At 42.5% G+C, this 25,818-nt stretch overlaps 1 protein-coding gene across 4 annotated transcripts in view; it reads left to right on the plus strand.

Annotated features, from left to right (window-relative positions):
* rab3gap1 (RAB3 GTPase activating protein subunit 1) overlaps positions 1-25,818 on the plus strand; it is a 120,177-nt gene that overhangs the window by 77,624 nt on the left and 16,735 nt on the right. For 2 of the 4 annotated variants that reach the window (XM_084740050.1, XM_084740052.1), the window contains 4 exons: positions 2,917-3,020; positions 5,004-5,119; positions 11,393-11,495; positions 18,816-18,839. In XM_084740050.1, the coding sequence (XP_084596176.1) occupies positions 2,917-3,020; positions 5,004-5,119; positions 11,393-11,495; positions 18,816-18,839 (347 nt within the window). The remainder of the gene's footprint in view (positions 1-2,916; positions 3,021-5,003; positions 5,120-11,392; positions 11,496-18,815; positions 18,840-25,818) is intronic. The other 2 variants (XM_084740049.1, XM_084740051.1) reach the window with 2 other exon arrangements.

The raw sequence follows: 25,818 nt of genomic DNA on the forward strand, positions 1-25,818 counted from the left end.
CTTGAGGCATCATGCAGGCTTTCATCGCTCTGATAGTCTGTTTGTCTGCTATGAAGGCCATAGTATTACAGATTACTGATTACAGAGAGCAGGCGTCAACCTCTTTAGGAAGAGGCCATTTGGGCACTTCCTTTCCAAAACAGAGGCTCTCCAAGTGGATTGTTGAGGTGATTGAGGAAGCATACAGGTCAAAAGGGATGCCCTTGCCTCTTCATGTTCAGAGCCCTCCACCAGGAGTGTCTTCATCTCCTGGGCAGCGCTACAAGGGGTGCCTCTTGTGAGATTTGTGCTACAGCCACCTGGGCTACACTGTGCGCCGTTGTCTGTTTTTACAGGGTCAACTTTGCTGTTCCCTACCCAGTGGCAGTGCCTAGGGCTGAACGATTTATCGTTTTCTGATCGGAATTGCGATTTCAGACAACGCGATCACGTGATCGCCAAAGCTGCGGTTTTTTGCAGTGCTCCTGACTGACCCAGGATCTGTTGTGTCAGCTATTTTACACATACATACCGTCTCCCTACCATGCTGCCAAGCTCACCAATCAGAAGCTGCAGGCTACTCATGGACAGGTCACGCTAACCAACCAGTATTAACCTGCACCCCGTGCTTTGTAACATTAACGTGTTTTGAAATGGCTTCAACGGAACCAGAAGTGGAGTAAGGGGATTTAATCGTCAAAAGAAAAACAGCACGTCGGCCATTTGGGAGTTTTTTGGGTTTGAGGCTGCAGACGTGCACCAGAAACAGGTACTGTGCAAAACCTGTTGCGCTAAAGTTGCAACATCCAAAAAAAAAAGTTGCAACATCCAGCGGAAACACAACCAACTTATACCGGCACTTGAAAAATCACCACAGGAATTTGCATGAGGAGTGCATAACGAAAAAGTCTGGTGAGAAGTCTAGTGAACGTGATGCTCAGGCCCACTGTAGCAAACAGACTACAATTACAGCATCTGTTGCAGTGTAACTCCGTATGACAAGAGCAGCCAAAGACACGGAGAGATTACGACTGCCATAACACACTATATTGCCAAGGACATGGTGCCTGTTAACACGGTCACCAAAGATGGATTTAAAAACCTCCTCTGCACGCTGGACAGAAGATACACGATTCCCTCCCGCACCTACTTCAACCAGGTTGATAATTATTAATAATGATTGTAAATGTTACTGTTCATTCTGAATATTGCACTGAAGCTTGATTTGAAGAAAATCGAATTGAAATCGCAATATCTGCCAGAAAAATCGCAATTAGATCTTTTCCTAAAATCGTTCAGCCCTAGCAGTGCCTGTCCTTCATGAACCTGCTGCCTGTCCTCAATAAGGCAGGATTCTTCATGACTATGTTGGTAGTAGCCATCCAGTGTTAAGCACTGCCTCTGGCAGTCAGGAAGAATGAAATAGTTTTCCTGTGAAACTCCAGCAGTGTTTTGTGGACTAAAAATAATTTTATATTTTACATATGTAACTGCTGGTTTTAGCCTAAATGGTCACTGTAAATTCCTTAGCTTGGAGCCACATGCGCCTGCACACCGTTTGAACTGGTTGTGTGTTGTGTGCACACAAGTGAATGGCATGTCAGGGTTTTAGGAGACTTGGATTACATTATACAAGCAGTATGGAGGCATTTTATGTTTTTTCTTTGATTGTTTTTTATTATTTGAAAACTGGTTACTATGCACTTTAATTGTTTGGGAGAAATCTGAAACACTATTTTCCTGTGAAACTCCAGCTGTGTTTTGTGGACTAAAAAGCAAAACCCAACTTTCAGTTGACATGTGGGTGAGTAGAAAATAGCTGAATTTTAATTTTTTCGATGAGCTATCCGTTTAACCATCATTGGAGTAGTAACATTAAAATCCACAACAGGCTCTGTGCACCTGATCTAAACACATGACATGCTAACCCTGTCGATGCGTCCCTTTCTTACCTTGCAAGGAAGCTAGATTCCGAGACAGAGAATCCATCTTGCCAGGCTCCAAGTTGTCAGTTTGTATGCATACCACAGGTGGTGTGAGCCAGTCAGCATCCTCACATGGTCTACTAGCAGCTACAGGAGTGGTTTTAGGTGTGCCTGCAACAAAAAGTGTCCTTGCAAGTGACTTGTTCCGAACAAACAATGGCGGCTCTGGAAGAGGATAACGTAGATACTGTGGTAGCATCAGTTATTTCAGAACTGGAGAGTATTCCTTTATTGCACGAAGAGCAAAGAAGGGCATTGAAAGATTTTACGGTGGAAGAAATACTTTCCGCTCTTCTTCAGGCAGGCTTCAGTGATTTGATCAGAATGGTTGAAGTTAGCCTCTGTGTGGTGTGACAGATGGTTCATCCAACCACCTGCCAAGTGTTTGTTTTGAAAGCACCTGCCCCTTCTTCATCTTCCCAGATGGTTCTGTGTATCAAACCATACTGGCATGTCAGGTTCCTTCCACCTCCTGAGGGAATTTACTACTGTGGTTATCAGCTTGTTTTTAACCTTTAGCCTACACAGTCAAGCTACATGATCAACCACACATGAAAACAAACTACAAGTGTGCTGTTGCTACGATAATGGAGCTGATATGGCAGTCTGCATCAGAAACAGCAACAAACAACGCTGTTTTGAAAAAAGGCCAGATCTATCACAAGCCTGTGATCATAACTAATGATTCAGAAACAATATACCATACTGGAGTAGTGAACAACATCTCTATTCCGTGAGAACTTTCAAGGATGACCATTTTAAGGTATTAGTCAAACCCTCAGGCATTACCAGAGAAATGGAGTTATGGGTTGTGAAAACTTAAGATTTAGATATATTTAGATCATGTGATATTATCCCTATCTAAATCCTTCACCTTCTCATTATTACCCTTAGAAACTTTGTTTTTTCTTTTTTTTCTCTCCTGTGTCTTCCTTGATCTCCTCCCAAACAGAGTCAATAGAAGACATTCCATCAGTCAAAAAAACCATTCAGCAAGCTACGTGTCAAGCCAGCAAGTTGCTCCACCCACCTAACCATGACTACAAGAAGTTAGAGGTCAGTGACAGGCAGGACTGAAAGTTTACTCCAGAAGCTGCTTGTTCATACTGACATGTCCCTAGAATTACACTTTTCAGGAACATTATAGCAAGTATAAGCTTTTCTCACTGATTGTACTATATTATGATTCTCTGAAAATGTGCTTTAAGTGTTAAATCATCATCACTGTCGGATAGTTTTGGCTCTATAGTTCAGTACATTGGATTTAAAAAGAAACTCAGCAGTAGGTAAATTGGTAAACTGTAGGATTAAATGTTTTCTTGTTTCTTTGCTTAAACTATTCATGTCTTTGTTGTAACTCTCTCTCTGCCAGGTTGTAGCTTTGCTGTCCCTAATATCTGCTGCTTGATGTTCTTATGAACTGCCATCTTTGAAATTTTAAGGATGGAAACAATCTAACACATTGTGTTGCTCTGCCAGTAAAGCCAGAATTGATCCCTTATTTTCCTCACTCAAAAACTGCCTTTACAAATCTTTTGGCATGATCATTAATTATTTTGAGATTCCAATTATTTTTGAGGTACTACTTGCACTGTTTTTGCCATCTAGCTAGTCCAAGTGCAAGAGGATAGTGATAACCACAAGCAGTATTTTTTAAATAATTTTCCTTGTTAAATAAGATTTGTTTCAGGTGATCACCTAATCATTACCTCATTAAGTAGAATGAGATGTGCCTGTTTTGAAATTTAACTCAAGCTGTGGAAAAGAATGGAGGCCATACATGTAGAGATGCTGATGTAAGGGACATTTTAAGTAGTCTCTTTTTTCCCAGAGCTGTATGCATTAGTAAATAAGAAAGGACAGAACAGTGTCTACACTGCTGTAGACAGGCACAGCTGTCGCACAGTTAATGGAGGAAATCATTCTAATAATGATAGAGATTTTCTTTCATGTTTACATGTTATGTGTATAATGACTAAACAGTACAACATTTTTGGCGGTCTGAGTGGTTGCTTCACCTTTAGTGGAGGTGGACTAGGTTTGGGCAATATGTTAAAATTTTCCAGCGAACCATCGTCAGTCCATCCATCAGCGATGTCCACTCTTCCAAGATTCAACAATTCTTGTTTGGCCAAATTAAATCCTTAATTCACCAAATGAAAAGAGTGCAGACAGCCTGCAGAGTTGTTTTCCTCTCATTCCTCACCCAGCTCATAACACTCACGGTCCGGTTCAGTGGGTGTGTCCTGTGCAGCTGGATGAGAGTGCAGTACAGCGCACCAGCTGTCACTCTGCATTACATTAGCAAAATAAAATGACAATCACCCAAAAATTCAGCCAGAAAAACAAACCAGTGATGGATTCAGCCCATCGTCGACCAACGCTAAGGTGGACTGAATGCAGCAAAGAACTGAGTGTCACCAGACTAGGTCCCATCTTGCTAACCAGCTTGTAGATGACTTTGATGAATAAATCACTGTCCGCTGTCATTTCAGTAAGGACGTCATTGCTCTTTACCAGAAAATGACCAGACAATGATCATGTGGAATGGTATCTGGGAAAACACATCAAATTAACACATAGATTAATATAAGTAGTAAAGATAAGGAATATTAAACAGCAAGGTTCAACCCTTTCCACAACAACATACTGTAAAATGGGTAGAGGGGTAAATAAATGTACTTTTAGCCAGCTTATGCTGCCCTCTACTGCTTTTGCAATAATCACAATTGCAAAAGACAGTTTTGAACAAATTATAATCTCTAACTATGAACTATAAAAATACAAAATATGCAAAATACCGATCGGTCCCATTCTTAAAACATTTAATCGTGAGGCAAAGTAACACAACCATACAACCACTCTGTAATATCTCTCAAAGTCCCACCCGCAGCACTATCTGGTGAAGTAGAGTTATAGAACAATGCTGACATGTACTGACTCTATTTGTGAATATGTGGGAGCTGAAGCATTCTTAATGTGAAGGTCCTCCATCTTCTGTCCTGAAAGCTTGTGTGTGTGACCTTTCTCTGTCTGTAGGATTTCATTAACCAGTTGATGGCCATGGAGACAGTCATCACCCGAGCTCGCTCACTTAAGGCCAAGTTTGCCGTTTGTGAGGGTGACAAGGGAGAGGACACAAAAGAGCTAGAGAAGTAAGTAGACTTGGCACAGACATCCATCTGGACCCAAGGAAAAATTGAGTAGATTTGTGTTTTTTGGGTGGTTGAAGGTCAAAGGTCAAGGTCACTCCAAAGGTCAAGGTCAGTCCAATTCTTCAAGTCTCTCCAATTCTTGTAAATGCAATATATCAGGAAGGCCTTGAGGGATTTTTTATTTTTATTTTTGATACATATTTCCATTCAGACTCAAACAATGAAAGCGAATGGTGACCAGTTTTCAAAAAAAAAAAAAAAAAAAAAAAAAAGCCATAGCTGGTTCGATTCTCGTCTGTGGCCCATTTGCTGTGTTTCTTCTCCTCTCTCTACCCCCTTTCCTGTCATATCTTTAGGTGTCCTATCAGAATAAAGGCAAAAAGCCCCAAAAAATAATCTTTAGCCTGAATCTTCACTCTAAAACCTTAGCCTGGAGCCATGTTCATGTGCACATGTATAGAGACCGATGTCTTTTTTTCAGGGCCGATACTGATTATTAGTAGTCAAGGAGACCGCTAACTGATATTTGGAGCCGATATTCATTTGCAGTTAAAGTGAAAATATTGGCGTCAAAATTTTGAGTAATACAAACTCCAACACTTAACTTCGTTTAAATGCCATTAAGCATATGTTTATTAAACAGCTTTTCAGATTTGCAACATGTTAAAGGTTTTTTTTTTTAATTAACAGTTTATTATTTTCAAACAAATAAACATTAAAACAACACACAAACCACCACACTGACACCGCTCAACAATCAATTACACCTAAAGTACAAATCACTGACATAATCACACCAGCAAGTTTAACCATCAGTTCACAGTCAGCCAGTCCACAAAGGGGCTCCATGTAACAGTGTGAACTCTTCAATACAGTTTAATAATGTGGGTATGGATTTTTCTGGTTGCGTTAATAGCACTAACATATCATCTGCGTACAGTAGAAGTTTGTGATGGACACTGCCCACTGTGATCCCATGTATATCTAAATTATTCCTCAGTTTCTGCGCTAAAGGCTCCAAGGCGAGCACGAACAAGCCCGGACTCAAGGAACAACCCTGTCTTGTAGACCTATACAGCTGGAATGGACTAGATATGAGACCATTTGTTAAAACACAGGCATAGGGGGTATCATATAAAGTTTTGATCCATGTAATAAAATTTTGCCCAAAGCCAAATCTTATCTGTTATCTGTTTCAAAAAGATAACTCCACTCGACACGATCGAAAGCCTTAGCGGCATCTAGCGATTGTTGGATGAGTGGAGTCGTATACTAAATGTTGTAGATTGATTAACCATCTAATATTATCAGAGCTATAACGATTTGGGATGAAGCCTGATTGGTCCATGTGAATTATACTCCCAATGACTTTTTATTTTTTTAATCAGTCCGAGAGGATGATGGTTTCCGCGATTGATTAGTGATCAGTCTGCCCTCCTCCCCTCCCTCACCTGTTCACTCTGCTGTGAGAAGGTCTGAAAGTTTCTCAAAGAGAAACACAGACTCTCCTGTTTTACGTAGGCCTCCTTATACAGTTGTTTAATTTTATAAGTGCATCTGGTTGGTGTCGATGTCATCACATAAGTTTTGACTGTTGTAATAAGCTCCGTCATTAACAACAGTCTCCTCCACACGCAGCTTCTCTGCAATTGGTCTGTGCGTTTCCTGATCAGCTAAACCAGCAGCGTCCCGTAAAAAAATAAAATCTATTAATAATTTATTGGTTATAGGTCCGGGTCTGTATAGGATGGCATCTGGGTCCGGACTCGGACCGCGGTCCCCCTGTTAGGGACCCCTGTCGTAGACTGAGCCGGTGTTTGAGCCGAGCACAGGCTCTGGCTCTCTGCATACTTGAGCACGTTTTGATTTCAAATGGGAAAATAAATTTTAAATTACTAGACCAGGTATGCCCAAATAGAAAAGGAATGTTTGGCTACTGTTTGGGCATGTGAGCACTTTGAGAAATATCTGTTCGGACTTGACCGTTTTTAACTGATTACAGACCACAAGCCCCTCGTACCCTTAATGAACAGTAAAGACCTTGACAATGTCCCCATAAGGTGCCAGAGACTGTTGATGAGACTGATGCATTTTAACGCAGAGGCTGTGTATGCACCTGGAAAGACATTAGCGGTAGCTGACGCTCTCTCCAGGGGCCCTGTGCAGAGTCCGGGTGGTGAGAAGTCCAGCGACGATGTGGCTGCACACAGACTCAGTTCTGAGCCATGTCCCAGCATCCACACAGCCACCGACCCCCAGCTCCAAGTAGTGAGCCAGTTCATCCAGTTAGGGTGGCCAAATTATGAAAAAACAGTACCACTGTCAGTCAGGGATTTCTATAAGGTGAGAGGGGAGTTATCAGTGATCGATGGGTTAGTAGTCAGATGAAATCGTATTGTGATTCCCACCTGCATGAGAACAGAGATAGTGGAGAGGATTCATGATGGTCATCAAGGGCTAGTAAAATACAGCAAGAGAGCCAATCAGTCAGTATGGTGGCCAAAAATCTCACAGGACATAATAACTAAAGTAACACAGTGCAAGTTTTGCAGGGAGAACAGAAACACACAGAGAAAAGAGCCGTTAAAGCCAACTGAGTTACCTTTCAGACCTTGGCAAAGATAGGTGTACATTTGTGCGAGCACAAGAAACAGTCCTATCTGGTAGTGTCAGACTACTATTCCAGGTATTTAGAGCTCCTGCACCTACCGGTGTCTACCAGCAGTCAGGTTATAGAAAAGCTAAAAGCCACATTTGCAAGGTATGGTATTCCAGAGGTTCGAGTAAATGATAACGGACCACAGTTAGTCTCAGAGGAATTCAGGCAGTTCAGGGAGAAATACGACTTTGTTCATTTAACATCTAGTCCACATTACGCTCAGAGTAATGGACAAGCTGAGAGGGCTATACAGGTAGCAAAAGGGATTCTTAGGCAGGAAGACCCCCTCCTGGCTCTGATGGTCTACAGAGCCACGCCATCATCATCCATTGGAGCCAGTCCCGCTGAGTTGCTGGTGGGTCGCAAAATCCAGACAACTTTACCCACCCTGTCTGAGAATCTGGACCCAAACTGGTCTGACAAGGAGGAAATCACGCAAGCAGATGCTGCAGCCAAGCAGAGACAAGCATACCACTACAACCGAAGAAACGGGGTACAGAGTCTCCCTCTGCTGAACCCAGGAGACCGAGTTCTTGTGAAACTGGACAATGAGAAACAATGGTCAACACCAGGTACTGTTCGTGGAGCCAGTTCCACTCCTAGATCTTATGTGGTGGACACGGCTCAAGGGGGACAGTACAGGAGAAATTGACATCATTTGTTGAGTGTTCCCTCAGTACCAGAACACGCCCCTCCATCCACAGAGCAGGCTACTGTTGAGATGACTGAGGACTCTGGGACTGAAATAAACATGGAACACACCAGCCCCGACACCTTGGTTGGAACAGCAGCCCCGCACCCACCAGGGACAGTGACTGTGACTCGCTCAGGTAGAGTGAGTAAGCCAGCCCCTCAGCTGAATTTGTGAGGATATATCTTAAAATAATGGTTCAGAGAAAAAAGGAAAAATGTTACCCCCTACTTCAATGTTGTAGTTTGGAGTGTAGAATAGCTGTGATAACAGTAATACAATTTGGGAAAACTGACAGAGAAGTGTGATGTGAATTAATTAATACAAGTCAAATGGATAAGTGTTATTGTTCATAATTTGTTGTCATGTTCCTATGTAGATTGCTAATTTCATGAGAGACAAAAAAAAGTTGTTTAGCGGTAAGGAGCCTCTCAGACTTCAAATGTTATTGAAGTTGGTAAATATAAGGGAGATTGTATATCTTTGTGGGGGAGATGTAATGTATGGAAATTCCTACAGTGATAGGTGACATTGAACGCATCAATGTAGATGCCCCGAGGTTTACAACCACGGGAGTTCGGTGAACAAGAAGTGTATTTATGTTGTTGCGATAGTTGCCGCAGCATGTCAATAAATGGCACTAATGTTCTAAGGTTACGGAGTTGTTCTTCATTCTATTAAATGTCTAGAAGACATCACAAGGACTGGGATGTTTATTACAATTTTGGGAGAGTCTGCTGCCTTAACTTACTTTCGAAACATATACCTGCTCTCTGGAGCTTCTCCACTCAGCAAAACTTGTTCTCCTCTCTGCCATGTGTGTGAGCACTGTGCATGCACAGCTTTCACTGCTGATTGGCTGTTACCCGTGCCATGGCTTGATCTGTAACCAATCATATGGTTCTGTGGGTGGGACAATGCCAGAGACAGAGTAGTGACTGCAGACAGAGAGGTGTGGCTGCATCAGAGCCAAAATAACCCAGTTTTAAATTGATCTCTTATTGGCCGTTGGATTAAAAAAAAAGGCCCGTGCCGATATGCATCAAAATGCCGATAATCAGTCTATCCTTACACATGTACACTGTCTGAACTGGGTGTGTGTGCTATGATGGTGTGCAAACAAAATGGTGGGACTTCAGGAGATTTGGAGTACACCAGACAAGCAGTATGGAGGCATTTTATGTTTTTTCAGTCCCTTTTTTACATTTGAAAACTGGTCATCATTCACTTACATTGTCTGGGAGGTTCTGCAACACTTTATTCACTATACGCATGAAGGCGAACAGCTGTGAGAGGGTAATTCCAGTTTGTGCAGCATTTCAGTCAAAGACAACGTCAAGGAGCTCACTATTTATAGAAAAATAATTATGCACTTTGTCAAAAGAGGCTCTGCTCTGAAAACAAATCCTCTCATAACAAACACATACATAAACATTCAATCTAGGAGGTTGGGGCAATAGAGCAGACCTGGGCATTGTATGGCCTGTGGGCCAGATCCGGCCCGCATAATGGTTCTATCCGGCCTGCGATGTCAAAGACAAACCACACCATTTTACTTAGGAGGCTAAAGAGACGAATGAAATGATCTAAATCAGCTTTTATTTTGAAATGCTTGTATGGCGCGAGTGCACTTCCTCCTGTCACAACTGATTGATGTGAGTGATGTTTGCAGTCGCTGCATCTTGTGCTGAGGTGACTGAGACACGCCCACGGCAGGTTGAGTGAATGGGGATTTTAATTTTGTTCATGGAACACAGTTGATGGAGGAAAACACTGGAGTCACCAAATGAGCACTAAAAAGCGTAAAGTTGATGCTGAATGTCGAGTGTTTAATAAGTCATGGACTGTTAAGTATTTTTTCACGGAGGTCAGCAATAAGGCTGTGTGCTTAGTTTGCAAAAAACATGCTGCTGTGTAGAAAACAGTATTATTTTTTGTCAAGATTTTTGTGTGTTTTTGGCATTGACAATCCACACTGAATTATCCAAAAAACAAAACAAAAGTACTCCTGTTCTCATAAGTTGAAAAAACGTAACCTACACATGTGTTTATAGGTCAGGACAGGAGATATTGTACTGTTTTGGATTTTTTCTCATCAGGTTTGTTTTGTTGCTCAACAGTTTTTGTCAAAGAAGCAAACAAGTTCATGATGAGTTGTGTCCAAGCATCATGTTTGTTCTGTGTGTACAAAACAGTATTATTTTGTCATGTTATTTGTTTTTGGCACTGAGAATCCACAGTGGATTATTAAAAAACAAACTAATGTTCTCATCTGAAGACAGTAAATTGTACATTTTCTTTTGGTATATTTTATATCTGGTTGTTATGCAGCTAACACTTCTTGCCAAAGACAAAACAGGTATACAAGATAGGTTGTGTCCACAGCATCCCTGGTGTGCTACTTTAGATTACCTGTACAGTATTTTCAAAGACTCCTGCATAATTTAATGTTCTTAATAAGATGCTGTTTGGAATGATTTTCAATATAATAAATACTGAAGACTAAGAGTAAGTGTATGGTATGTTTTCTATATTTAATCTTAGTGATAAAATTGAGGTACAGTGTGACAAAAATTTGTGCGGCCCCCCGGCAACAATCAAGGCTTTTCATGTGACCCCTTAGGAAAAATAATTGCCCACCCTTGCAATAGAGGAATCAACAACAGTTTATATGATGGCTGTGCTGTATATCTGTGTGAAACGGACATTGCTAGTAGTTACCTAAGCTGCACAGTGAATGAAACTGCTGATGCCAGTCAGCTATGCAAGCATGATTTAGCAGCTCTATCTCGACTAATGCTATGTTTCATATATGCAAATCAGTTTCACTGACCATTCAGCTCGAGTTTCAGTGCCCATTGCTACTGACATTTTTACTGACTGCAACAGTGACACCAGAATCATATTTGATGTCTTTCTTTAGATTTGTGAGCTCACTGCTGGAAGAACCAGAGGTGGTGGTGCTTGGAGCTGGCCAGGGACCAGCTGGGAACATTATCCACAGGCTGTTTATCAATGCTCAGAGGGTAAGCAGCCACAGTCACTCTCTTGCCCCCTTTGACAGTTTACCAGGGGTGGTTATCTTTGTATGGTTTAGGTAACCTAGTGTGATAAAAAAATATATATATATATTGTCATTTACAGCATGTTTTTTTTTAATTTGTTTAATTTCAAGATGGGAAACGAGCAAAATTTTAGACTAGTGACACAAAGCACACAGCTTCAGCTGATCATTATCTGCTATATACCTGCATTATGACAGTATCAACACTGTTACTGAACTCAGTCTAGAACAACATAATCCATTCACAATACATCTAATGCCTTTCTCCTGCCTCCACTATAACCCAAATTGTAAGTTCTAAAATACAGAATCAAATCATTTGATGAATCTTACATATAGTATTGCACACACATGCAGCAGTAATGTTACAAAGCCCTCTGTGGGCTGTTGAGCACATGGAATCTTCTCTTCCACTGTATATCCCCACTATTGTTTGAATGACAATACAATACAATCTACTACAACTGATTTCACTAGTAATTTGGCCTTGGTCAACAGCTGTAGTGTCTGTGGATGTTTGTTTGTGTGTTACTGTGTTTTTTATGTAACAAGCTGCTCCCACAAATTGCACCTGGGGATTAAAAAAGTTGCATTAAATTGAATTAAGGACCCTAGCAAGTGTATATGAGGTGCTGTAAAAGACACCAAGTTTGATTTATTGCTGAAAAAAATGTTAGTTGTTATTTTCATATTGCATGCATCCTCACATTCCTCACAAAGCTGATAACAAAACAACTGTCAAACTGCATTTTTAATAGACATAGTCTATTATATTGTTTTTGTCTGAGCACCATCTCTTGCATCAACAGGTTAGGACAACAGCCACAAGAGCTTGATTTGCTACAGTGATATGGCAGAGAGGGCTACTTTATATTTTTCACGCTTTTAGGTTGTAGAGTCCTTTTTGTAAAGAGGACTTTACACGTTCTATTTGTAAATTGAAGTTACTCTTTGTAGACTGTACATCTCTGTTTTTCTGTTTAGTGTCAAGTGCAGAATAATGCCCATAATAAGCTGGAATTAGCAGGTGTGTTGCTTAAAGCCATTCTTAAAACTTCAAAACAGAAAGACAAGTCTAGGGTTTGCCCTATTGGAATTTGACCATGGAATATCAGCTGAGCGCACCATGGACTGGGAGTTTAAAACTATTCAAACAAACCACTGAGTCATAAACATTCTGTTTTATGACAGGTTCAGGTAATGATTATGGTGGTGTCATGTCAGTTCTATTTCATCCTTCCTTAGCGCCAGAGGCGGTGCCTTAAGCACTGAATGACTCCGTCTCGTGCATGCGCAGATCGAGTAGTAATACCAAATTAAAGCTGCAAGCAGCATTTTACGGGCCCTCGCACCTCCGCACCACTCGGGGGGCCAGCAGCTGCGGCCTCGTGGCCGGATTCGTCCCAGGCAAAGAGGCTCTGGATTGTCATGGCCTTCAGATATTCCCTTAAGGAATTTGATTTCATTTCCTGTTGCCACTAGGTGGCGTTATGAGTATGTGTCCTGATTGTCATGTAGATGTGTTCAGACTGGGACTTTTATGATACTTGTGAAGTTTGGTGCAGATCGGACCATGTACACCCAAGTTATAGGAATTTCGTCTTTCATGGCGAGACATCAAAACTCGACGCCACGCTACAGCCATGCCCTCCAATGAGAGCAAAATCTTTTAATATCTTTTGATGACAGTTTAGTCCAGAAGGTAGCCAGCGATTTTGAAGCCATTCGGATTCTTTCTGTAGGAGTCCATTAAAATACAACACGTGGAAAACGCCAAAAATGACCACAAAATTCAAAATGGTTGACTTCCTGTTAGGTTTGGCCTATGGGTGCAAACTTTTTTGTGCGTCTGCGTGTGATACATGTCTGTACCGATTTTTGTGCATATCGGTGATAGCTGTTTAAAGGGCCACGCCCATCAACGAAATTCATATCATATGTTCAGGCCTGTACAGTTAAGCAGCTTGTCAAGTTTCACGCAGATTGGACTAAGTTTAGTGAAGTTAATCCCGATTTCTGTGTTCTGGCGAAACATCAACCTTCGCCACATCGTCATGGCAACGCCGTTTGATGATACGTCACGATCTTCATAATATAGCATTGCCAAAGTCTTGAAGATGTTTTCACCAGATTTGAGTTGGATATGGTCAACGTGCTTGGAGCAGGACCTCAAAGAGTAAAACATGTCATTTCCTGTCGCCACCAGGGGGCGCGATGACGATCATGGAATATTGTGACATAGATGTGTTCAGGGCGGGACTATTATCCATCATGTGACGTTTGAGGCCGATTGAACCATTTATGCTTAAGTTATAGCAATTTCGTGTTTTTTGGCGAGATATAGAAAATTGCCCTTCCGCAGCGGCCACGCCCTTCAACGATACAAAGATCTTTTAATAACTTTTGATCACACTGTTGTCGAGCTCGCACAAACCGATTTTGAAGTCAATCCGATGAAATCTATAGGAGGAGTTCGTTAAAGTACGACGTGTGAACTCATCTTACGGTTGTTTCCATGCTGTTTTTTGTAGTTGCGGCACTCCTCATTTGAACTCAGTTATCAGCAGTGCCTTGCTTATGCTAATCTGTTTATTTTTTTAACGACTTGATTGTATGTGTGCTGTTTCTTGTAGTTACAGCATTCCTTATTTGGCTTGATTTTGCTTTTTTTGCTCTTCGTAATTGTGGCCGCCATTATGATGACCTCTCATTGTTGTACCACCTGTATGGCTTTTCTGCAGCCTGAGGACGGTCATGATCTTTGCCCGTCATGTCTTGGCATTAATCACCTGAGGGAAGGCCTTTCAGAGGACCCCTGCATGAACTGCAGCTTCATGCCCTGGGCGGTTAGAGCTGCAAGACTGGCTGAGATGGAACAACTTTTGGGCATTGTCCCCGCATCAGAAGGGCTAACTGAAGCTCAGAGGCTGTCCCCAGCTTGACCTAGTCGGCCAAAGCATTGGGCTGCGGGTGCTGAGGGCTCTTCCTCCAAGAAGGCGGCCAAATAGTGTGGGCTTGCTTCCAGAGTGGACCTTCTGACGGCAGAGCTTAATCTGATGAAGTCAATCTTTCTAGCCCTACAGACAGGGACTGGTGCAGGGAGTGCATGTGCGTCCATTCCTCCAGTGGCATTGTCGGGTCCAGAGGATGACATCCTCTCAACAGCAGCTTTAGCCACTGAATTTGGGGAATATGGGGCAGACACGGTCTCTTGTGACAGTGTCTCCCATGCCTCAGGGGCAGGTTCTCGTTCCTCAGCCCATAGTTCAGGGGGATGCTCAGAGGGTAGCTCCATGGGGGCCATCATTCGTATGGCCTTGGTTCACCTGCAACTGGATGTGCCGCAAGCCCAGCCAGCTCCAGCGAGTGCATTTTTCAGGCGCAGTTCAGCCCCTGCCACCTTCACTGTGCCTGCTTCAGATGAGTACCTGAAGGAATTGCATGCATGTTGGAGATTCTAAGGCTCTCTCTCATGCAGCATCTGATGGCTTAACACTGACAGCCATGTAGGATGCGGCCAAGTTTGGCCGACAGTGGCCGCCCCAGTGTCGTGTCACAGATGATTTGCTGTCCAAGGCCTATGATGCAGTGGCTCGTATGGTCCCATAGGTAACTCAAATGTCACACACACCTCATGCTCGCTCTCTCAGCCTCCCTTCAGGAGGCTTCACTGGACACTTCAGCTCATAATTTTAGTGATGCGTCCCAGCAGGCTTTCACCCCTATGGCCAGAGAGCTAGGGCATGTAATGTCCACTCTGGTCCAGGCTCACCGCCAGGTTTGGCTGGCTCAGTCGCCCTTCTCAGAGGCGTGCAGGAGGACCCTTCGCAGTGTCCCAGTGGAACCAAGAGAGTTGTTTGGGTCAGTCACTAAAGCAGACAGTCCAAGCCAGACAGACTAGACAGTAGCTCTCAGGTGTCCACAGGAGTGTGCCTCCCCCCACTAGACATAGAGGCTCTTCAGCAGCTGTGAAGCGCCGCTCTCAGCCACAGGGTTGTTTGAGTAGCTACCAGAGGCCTCAGCAACCAGTACAGCGTCCAGTGCAGCGATCCGCTCAGTGGACAGCTCAGGATGGTTGGGCCCCTGATTGTCAGCCCTCCAGACAGTCTCAGGCCTTGGATGCTAACCCCCCAGGGCCTCCAAAGGACCACCTCGGACCCCTGGGTGGTGTCCACCCTAGGGGTACAAACTGCAGTTCTGACACTGGCCCCCTACCTTCAGCCGGGTCAAAATGACCATCATAGGCGACCCAACAAAAGCCCTAGCCTTGAACCAAGAGCTGTCTGCCCTCCTGGTCAAGGGTGCCATCAAGCTTAGTTCCCCTATCACAGCCAGGGGGATACTATTCTACATACTTTCTGGTGGAAAAGAAAGACGGTGGATTTTGCCCCTCAATCTCAGGGGCCTCAACAGATTCCTGAAGGTCATGCCATTCCACATGCTCAGCACAGCGGAGGTTATGCTTGTGGTTGCCGAAGGGGGTTTACTTTACTTCCATCGACCTGAAGGATGCTTATTTTCATGTTCCCATCATACCTCACCACAGGCAATTCCTTTGTTTTGCCTTTCAACGCCGTCATTTTCAGTTTCGGGTGCTTCCCTTTGTTCTCTCCCTCTCCCCACGGGTATTCACCTACTGTGTAGCAGCAGCCCTTTCTCTCCTGCAGTCGTGGGGCATAAAGGTCCTTCCATATCTGGACGACTGGTTGGTGTGTGCGCCTTCCCAGTCTCAAGTGGTACAGGTTACAGCTGCTCTTCTGGCTCACGTAGCCTGGCTGGGTCTCAAGGTGAACCTCAAAAGGAGCTGTCTCGTCCCCTCTCAGACTGTCACTTTCCTCAGTGTGGCTCTGGATTCTGTCACCATGAAGGCCTGTCCATCACTTCAGCAGATGGATGACATCCTCCCCCTCTTCCAGCAGGGCAGTTGGTTGCCCTACATATAGTATCTACACCTCCTGGGCAAGTTGACGGTGGCTGTAACTTTTGTTCCCTTGGGCTTGCTGTCACTACACCCCCTTTAACAGTGACTGAACAGCTTTCACTTGGGTGCCAAGTGGCACAGGCACAGGAAGATCATGGTGTCATGGCGCTGCTTCCTTGCTCTCCATGGAGGAATAGGGTTTCATGTTGCAGGGCATGCCCATGGGTTCTGTTCCGTCCTGTCAGGAGACCGTCACAACAGATGCTTCCCTCTCAGGGTGGGGTGCAGTGGGGCAGAACAGAACAGCTCAGGGGCAGTGGTCTGCTCGGGCCCACACAGAACATATCAATATGCATTTCCACCAGTCCCTCTGATTATGGCAATGCTTCAGAGGGTTCTTCAGCGGGGCCACAGAGTGCTGCTGGTGGCCCCCTTCTGACCAGGACGAACATGGTTCCCTCTGCTGCACAGGCTCTGTCGCGGCTCGCCATGGTGCCTCCCCGACAGGATGGACTTCCTGTCTCAGCTGGGGGGCCGGGTCTGGCATCCCAACTCTTGCCACCTTCAGCTGTGGGTTTGGCCTGCAGGGCCTGATTCGCTGCTGAACGAGTGTATTGGTGCTGTCTGTAATACTGTTCTGAACACCAGGGCACCGTCTACCCAGGTGCAGTATGAGAACAGGTGGCGGCTGTTCTCTGTTTTGTGTTCAGGGAGGGATGAGGGCCCTGTGCACTGCTCTGTACCTACCATTTTGGAGTTTTTGCAATCTGTTTTTGATGGCGGTCGGTCCCCCTCTACCCTGAAAGTGTATGTGGCTGCTTTTTCATCTCAACATGTTCCAGTTGATAACAACACGGTGGGGTGCCACAGACTGGTGTCCCTCTTCTTGAAGGGGGCTCTGAGAATACGTCCCCCACGATCACTGAGAGCTCTGGCATGGGACCTGCCCTTGGTCCTGGATGCTCTATGCTTGCCACCCTTTGAGCCGCTGGCACAGGCCTGAGGTAGTTGTCAACGAAGACTGCCTTCCTCCTCGCTATCACTTCAGCGAAATGTGTTGGCGAACTTCATGCCTTGTTGGTCAGCAGTTCTTGTTTGAGGTGGAACTCAGATGATCGAATCCTGCATTCTTGCCTAAGGTTTTTTCAAACTCACACCTTAATCAGCCTATCCAGCTGGCACGGTTTGACCCACCAGTAGGGGAAGGGGACGAGACATCGTTGCTTTTGTGCCCTGTGCGGGCTCTGAGAGCATATGTGGACGGTACTGCGAGTATGCGCCAGTCAGACCAGCTTTTTGTGTGTCATGGTGGAACTAAGAAAGGTTGTGCCCTCTCCAAACAGCGCCTGTCTCACTGGGTCGTGAACATCATCTGTCATGCATATAAGGCAGGTGGTCACTCCCTGCCATCTGGTGTGAGATGCCACTCTGTGAGACGGGTTTCCACATCGTGCGCTGCCCTGAGAGGGGTGCCCCTGGAAGCAATATGTGCCGCAGCCTCGTGGGCATCACCAAGTACTTTTACAATGTTCTATCGAGTGAACATTGCCACTCCTCACCCACTGGGTGCGGTCCTCCTACCAATTCTTCTGCTTCCTGTCAATGAGGTATGTGCCTTTGATTCCTCGTGACTTTGTTGGTATTGGTCATCCAGTGCTTATGGCACCCCCTGTGGCGGTCAGGAAGGATGAAATAGAATGAAAGTTCCGTATGTAACTACGGTTCTATGAATCCTGGATGACCGCCAGAGCGTTCAGTCAGTCAGAATCCTTGTGGCTTCACGAGAAGATTCTGCAGTAACAGATCCCGTGACAACACCGGAAGATATAACCTATCCGGTGTCATCAGGGGGTCCCTCATAGGTGACTTTGTTGGTATTACTATTCGACCTGCGCATGTGCGAGACGGAGTCATTCAGGGCTTAAGGCACCACCTCTGGCGGTCAACCAGGATTCATAGAACCGTAGTTACATACCTAACTTTTATTTTATGCACACGCCTTCAAGTTCACCTGGGCCTTATTCTTAAAACTTAAAAAGCTACCCCTCCTATTATCAGGAGATTTGGGTTGCCAGAAATTCATAAACATAGCAAACGGGGACAACAAGTCTTCTCTGAGTAGAGCTGTGCTATTATGATGCAGCTGACAGCTAATTAAACTTCCATACTAAAATCTCTATTGTGACACTGTGCTGCTCCTTAGCATTACAATACATATGTATGCTTGTGAGGTAGTAGGAAGTCCAGCAGTTACCCAGAGCCTCTTGAGACACAAGTATGTGCTTTTTTCTTTTTTGTTGTACATTTCCTCCATTCGACTGTATTTTTTTTGTCATTTCTCCCTCTGCTGCTTACGTCAAGCTGGCTGACTTCACCAGTGACGAGGTAACCATGAGCAATGAGACTTTTCCTTCCAATTATCAGTATACTCTTACGCCTCTACAGTACATCAGTAACATTTCAACATTAGTAACAACAACACTAACACACACACATATAAATACACAAATAAGCATACATAAATGGGCTCCAGAAGTCTGCGTGCACTACAAAGAACCATTTTTATTTGCTTATTATAAAATTATAAAATAGTGACTATTAGTAATTTAAAAGCTGATGAACCCACAGAAAATGATCACCAACTTAGTTTTTCTACCAATTCATTTGCCATAACAACTTTATGAGGCAGTGTTGTGCTTATAGCTTGTTCTGTGGCTTGCTCAAGGTAAAAAAAAAAGTCAATTAATGCAGGCTTGTTCACAGGATGGTATTGACAGACACATAACATAACATTGGGTGTACAACAATTTTGTAAGTCAGGCGTGTCCAAACTATTCCACAAAGGGCCGAGTGGCTGCAAGTTTTTGTTCCAACCAACCAAGAGCACACCTGACTCCACTATTCAGCTGTTTGAAGACCGAAATCAGTTGATTAAATGAGACGAGTCTGGTGTGCTCCGGCTTGGTAGGAACAAAAACCTGCAGCCACATGGCCCGTCATGGAATAAAGTCATCAGTCAATAAAGTTTGGACATGCCTGCTGTAAGTCATCCACATGCCACCTGCAGTTTATTTGTAAACACATACAACCAAGCAGACACATACACCAACACAGCCACATTCTCCTCCATAGCTTCAATAGAGTCCATAGTTGACAAAGACCTCTTTCCAACAAATCTTAACAACAGTGTCTGTATTGTGTATTCATTCCTCTCATACTTTTCCACCCTGCTTTGAAAGGAGAGTATCTTTGGTGACATGGAGGTGTGTACAGCCTTTTTGCTCCTGTGTTGTACTAAGACAAAGGTCCTGTGTGATTCCCTGTAGCTCCATCTCAGTTATTTTGTGTCTTGACAGTCCTCCTGACGTAACGCACCCTTACCACAATAAATAGGTATATTTATCCAAGAAGCACATAGAACCAGATCATTCAAAGCCACTAAGTATTGTTTCTCCTCCCTTTACTGTCCCACTGAGATCCATTCCTCTATGGCTATATGTGTTTAGCTTTACATTTTCCATCCTTCTCTGGGGAAAACAGGACCAGGAGAGTTTCTTTATTAGTTAAAGTAGGACAGTGATACTTAACCTGTGGCCCTGGGACAAATCTGGCCCCCAGTAGGAAGCAGGATGGACCTCTGACCATTTCTATTGACTATTTCACAATGAAAATACATTTATTGACACAGATTTTTCCAGGAAGGAGGGACAGATATAGAAGTTTTGTATGATGGATTAGTAACATAGAAGCCTGACTTTGTGTGATGGCCTTTCAGGTGCAAAGTGCAGTTGGAGAGGAGCAAAAGTTTGGCAGAAATTAAGATAATTCTGATCCTATAAATGTATATGTCACTCTAAAAGAGCTTAAATATGCTATTCATTATATCCCTGGTAGGAGCAGTCTGTGTTTATAGTTTAGGATTATGACTCCTTGCATGCAAGTTCCAGCTGTTTGATGTTGTATAAACTCAAGCATTTGCAACTAAAATGCAGTTGTATTTATTAATTGCAGTAAAATATCTAATGTATCTGTAAATCCTTGCACTAAGTTAAATTGGTTCATATATTAAGTTAGTAAGTAATTTTGTTTAAAATTAAAGAATTTCAAAGAGAGTCATAGGCCTTTTAATGTTTATTTATTTTGTCTGCTATATAACATTGATGCTTGTTTATTAATTGGCCCCTGGCATCCTTTATTTTGCAAATATGGCCCCTGGCAAAGCATCTTTAGTATCCCTGCAGTAGGAGACAGTAACTGCTGATTCACAATGCACGCTTGAGCTGTGTGCGACGAAACCGACACTGAACTGCTGTGGCTCACACACGCTGTGGTGTTCACACAGACTGCGTTTCTGCTGCGAAGCGGTTGCTGAAAGCCCAATCTTTCTACAAAGAGTTTGGAGAATAGTTTGATGAGAAGAAAAGAGTTGTTTTCTGAAGGCAATCTGTGATTTTCCCTTGTCCAGAGAGGGTGGGGTAGAGGGATGAAGGGGAGAAGGAGTTGAGATTTTTTCATAACCTGTTAATACGGGCACCAAAATGAAAAGCCACAGGTATCGCCATGGACATATGCTGCTCAAGCATGTGAACCAGCTGTCTGAGGTAGACAGTGAGTAGTTTACGTGCATGCTGGTAACCTTGGAGGATATCAGGGTGTTTTGAAGGCTTTCTTTGCATGTGTTTTTGCATGTAAATATTCATATCATAGTTACAGAAACAGGAAGTCTATGGTCTGTGGCAGGGGTGTAAAATGTACGGCCCGCGGGATGACTTTGGAAAGTGTGAAAATTACAGAGAAGACATTAATTAATGTTAGGGTTGAAACCATTCCTAGAGTAATTCGAGTAATTTGATTACTAAAATATGTTTAAATCCAAACAACTGTACAGCACACTGTGTTTCACAGGTGGGGGTTATTATAGACCAGAGTATTGATGAGTGCCGACATTTAAATTTTGATGTTATCACATGGCTGCAGCATCTCTCCTCTCTGCATCAATGCAGCTCCTCCATACACACACACATACAGTACAGACACACACAGAGGAGGTCAATGTGATTCTCTGATCCTGTCTGTATCTGATCTGTTGACTTTCGTCATCAACAGGACGTTTTATAAAGACAAAAAGACAAAACCTAACTCACATTCTGGGTTTTTCCCTACATGTTAATCCACCCGCGATTCAGTTTTCACAGCAGCAGAGAAGCAGCATGTGGAGGAGACTGTTGTTAATGACAGAGTTTATTACAACAGTCGAAACTAACGTGATGGTTAATGACATCGACACCAACCAGATGCACTTATAAAATTAAACAACTGTATAAGGAGGCCTATACATAAAACAGGAGAGTCTGTGTTTCTCTATGAGAAACTTTCAGATCTTCTCACAGCAGAGTGAACAGGTTAAGGAGGGGAGGAGGGCAGACTGATCACTAATCAATCACTTATACCGTTGTCCTCTCGGACTGATTAAAAAAATAAAAATGACAAAATTGGTGACAAACCAAACCTGGCTGTCCACACAAATAGTCTTTGTGTAAAACACTGCAGAGTGTAACATGCTGTTTACAGACAGTCTGCTGTCATTAGTTTGACAGAGAGACAGAGAGGGTCGTGTCTAGAAGGGAACCCTAGACCTGCGAAAGATCGCGCAAGTTTGATTATTTTAGTAGAAGAAATGGAAACAAATCTCGCGAGAGTTGTGCAAATAAAGAGTTACCTTCTAGACACAACCGAAAAAGGTGCACAGCTCAAAAAATAGTAAATCATGTCTCGGTGTCGATGTTTTTAATGTGGCGGGCTGCCATAAATAAAACACTATTCACTGATCCACAGAGAGTCACTGAAACACTGACCTGCTGTGATGGAAAAAATACTCAAATTCTTTATTTAAGTAAAATCGCTAATACCACAATGTAAAAATACCTAATTACAATTTAAAAATTTTGCATGTTATTGATTCCATTTTTGAAAAATCAACATTTTTATTGCTGTTGTTGTACTTTAATTGTATTCTTATTGGTATTTTTGGATGACTAAATACAGACCTGCAAACTCATAAGAGGAGAAAAAGGTGGCATGTTGGTAAACCAGTCCCCTGTCCTCTGGGGTTCTGGGAGCGTCTGTCCTGCTCCAGAAGAAAAATGTTGTGATTTTAACATGTGAACAAAACATTCTGGTGACTGTTTTAGTTAAAAGAGTTAGTTCCATCTTCTGTTTGTGGTTTCTGCAGACATTACTATCTTTACTTTTACCTTTGTACTTGAAAAAAAAAGTAGAAAGTAAAGTAAAAACAGTAAAAGTAAATCTACACTAAAAGTTACTGAATATTTTTACTTTAGCAATTTAGCAATTTACATTGTTCTTAAATAAAGCAAAAGTAATGTAATAGAAAAACAGAATGTGCAGACCACGCAATATTTCTTATCTGATTACTGGATTAATCGGCAGAATAATCGATAGATTATGCTTTAATTTTACTGGTCCGGCCCACTTGAGATCAAATTGGGCTGTATGGCCCCTGAACTAAAATGAGTTTGTCACTCCTGGTCTATGGTATACTCCCATGAATCAGCTGCCTGTAAACATCATATTTCAAATATGATTAAAAACAAGATGTCACATTACAGGAGTCTAGTGTGGATGTAACCATACTCTCTGTGTGCGTGTTTGTCTGTCAAATAAATCCCAGTTTCTTCTTCATGGATGGATTGGTCCAGGAGATCAAAATGGTTTACATCCAGTCGTGTCTAGAAGGTAACTCTTTATTTGCACAACTCTCGCGAGATTTGTTTCCATTATTTCTACTAAAATAATCAAACTTGCACGATCTTTCGCAGGTCTAGGGTTCCCTTCTAGACACGACCCTCTCTGTCTCTCTGTCAAACTAATGACAGCAGACTGTCTGTAAACAGCACGATGTTAAACTCTGCAGTGTTTTACACAAAGACTTTATTTGTGTGGACAGCCAGGTTTGGTTTGTCACCAATTTTTGCATTTTTATTTTTTTAATCAGTCCGAGAGGATGACGGTATCAGTGATTGATTAGTGATCAGTCTGCCCTCCTCTCCTCCCTCACCTGTTCACTCTGCTGTGAGAAGGTCTGAAAGTTTCTCACAGAGAAACACAGACTCTCCTGTTTTACGTATAGGCCTCCTTATACAGTTGTTTAAACTTATAAGTGCATCTGGTTGGTGTCGATGTCATTAACCATCACGTTAGTTTCGACTGTTGTAATAAACTCCGTCATTAACAACAGTCTCCTCCACATGCCGCTTCTCTGCTGCTGTGAAAACTGAATTGCGGGTGGATTAACATGTAGGGAAAAACCCAGAATGTGAGTTAGGTTTTGTCTTTTTGTCTTTATAAAACGTCCTGTTGATGACGAAAGTCAACAGATCAGATACAGACAGGGTCAGAGAATCACACTGACCTCCTCTGTGTGTCTGTACTGTACGTGTGTGTATGGAGGAGCTGCATTGATGCAGAGAGGAGAGATGCTGCAGCCATGTGATAACATCAAAATTTAAATGTCGGCACTCATCAGTACTCTGGTCTATAATAACCCCCACATGTGAAACACAGTGTGCTGTACAGTTGTTTGGATTTAAATATATTTTAGTAATCAAATTACTCGAATTACTCTAGGAATGGTTTCAACCCTAACATTAATTAATGTCTTCTCTGTAATTTTCACATTTTCCAAAGTCATCCTGCGGGCCGGACTGGACCCTGTGGCAGGCCAGTTTTGGCCCGCGGGCTGTACATTTGACACCCCTGAACTAGTCTAGTATAATTCGATGGCCTGTTGTATTAGTTAAGACTCGCATTTTGTTTCATTGATATCATACTTTTTACCATATCTTACTTGAAGTAATATAAACAACAACATAAACCCTTTTTTCATCAAACAAAAGAAGCAAAGTTCACAAATGTTAAATGTCTAAAAAAAAAAAAAGTTATACAAGAGCTTTGTAGTAAAATGGGCATTGCATCAATTGGACAAAAAGGAATAATTCAACATTTCAGGAAATTAGTTTATTTGCTTTCTTTCCAATGCAAAAAAACTGAGTAAAGCACACATTTAAACACTCAAAAACATTCAGTTCATATCTTGGTAATCCCTAATAGAACATGAATATAAAATAAATAAGTTATCAAATATTTTTTCATTAATTTATTTTGCTTTCTTATTACTTTATTTTATTTTATTTTACTTTATTTTACATCCATTCTTCTTTGTTTATGAAGTCCATACACTTCAGTGACCTTCTCTAGTGGAAGGCCAGAACCATCTTCAGAGCTTCTTCAACAAAAGAAATAGAATTTCATGATCACTGCATTTTCAAAGTTCATTTCATTTTACAATGCAGGGCTGTACAATGAAATGCAAGTTGTTGCCCCTTTCATGTTGCACAAGAAATACGTTTTTGTTTATCTTGGAATATGAGGGATGAGTTTAGGAGTCTTGCAGCTTGAGGAAATAATCTGACCTGTAGTCAGGTGATCTGGCAGCAGATACTTCTACCAGACAGCAGCAGGGTACCTCACCAGGGATTTAATCAGCTGGATGACAATGACACATGATTAGTGCCACATGCACCGCTTTGAATAGTTTCACAGCAAAACCATCCAGAAGCTCTGACACTGGGGCTTGGCAGTGGTGACAGTGTCCCTCTCTCTTTCTCTAGTACGAAGGCCATAAACCTATCTGGTAGGCTGACGTAATTGTTTGAGACTCATAGACAGGTAGGGCAGGAGTCCAAGTTCAAACTGTGGAGCAGTTTCATTTAGTTAATTTAATTGTTTTGATTTCTATATTTGTATGTGTGTGGTTTTAGGTGTACAAAAGAAAATAAATAATATTGGACATTTTAGTCTGAATAACTTAAGCATAAATCCTCCTTTGTGATGACTGAAATATTAATTAGTATGTACTTGAAATTTACTTTTGCATAACAGCTTGCAGTCAAAAAAAAAAAACAGTGATGGAGACATGAGCAAGGACAGTGCCCTTCACCACAGTCAGTACAATAACTGCGTAAATTTGGAATGTCTTGATTGTATTGTTTTCATTCACCAGAGTGGCATTTTCACATTAACCAACTATTAGCTGTTTCTCTCATTACTTGTTTCTCTCATTACATGTTTACTCATTGACTAAATATGTGCCTCAGTGCGGTTGATTCCTAGTCCTCTAATTTCATATCAATTTCTAAGGCCCTTTTCAGACATGGAATACTTTTTTTAAAACAATATTTTTATTAATTTTTTCACTTTTACAAGTAAAGACTCGATACATAATATGGTCCACAGAAATAAAAGGCAAATCAAGCAAACAAACAGACCGAACAAAACAGACAAA

The sequence above is a fragment of the Lutjanus erythropterus genome, chromosome 17 (genome assembly GCF_056507025.1).
Source record: "Lutjanus erythropterus isolate fLutEry1 chromosome 17, fLutEry1.hap2, whole genome shotgun sequence".
Lineage (NCBI taxonomy): Eukaryota > Metazoa > Chordata > Actinopteri > Lutjaniformes > Lutjanidae > Lutjanus > Lutjanus erythropterus.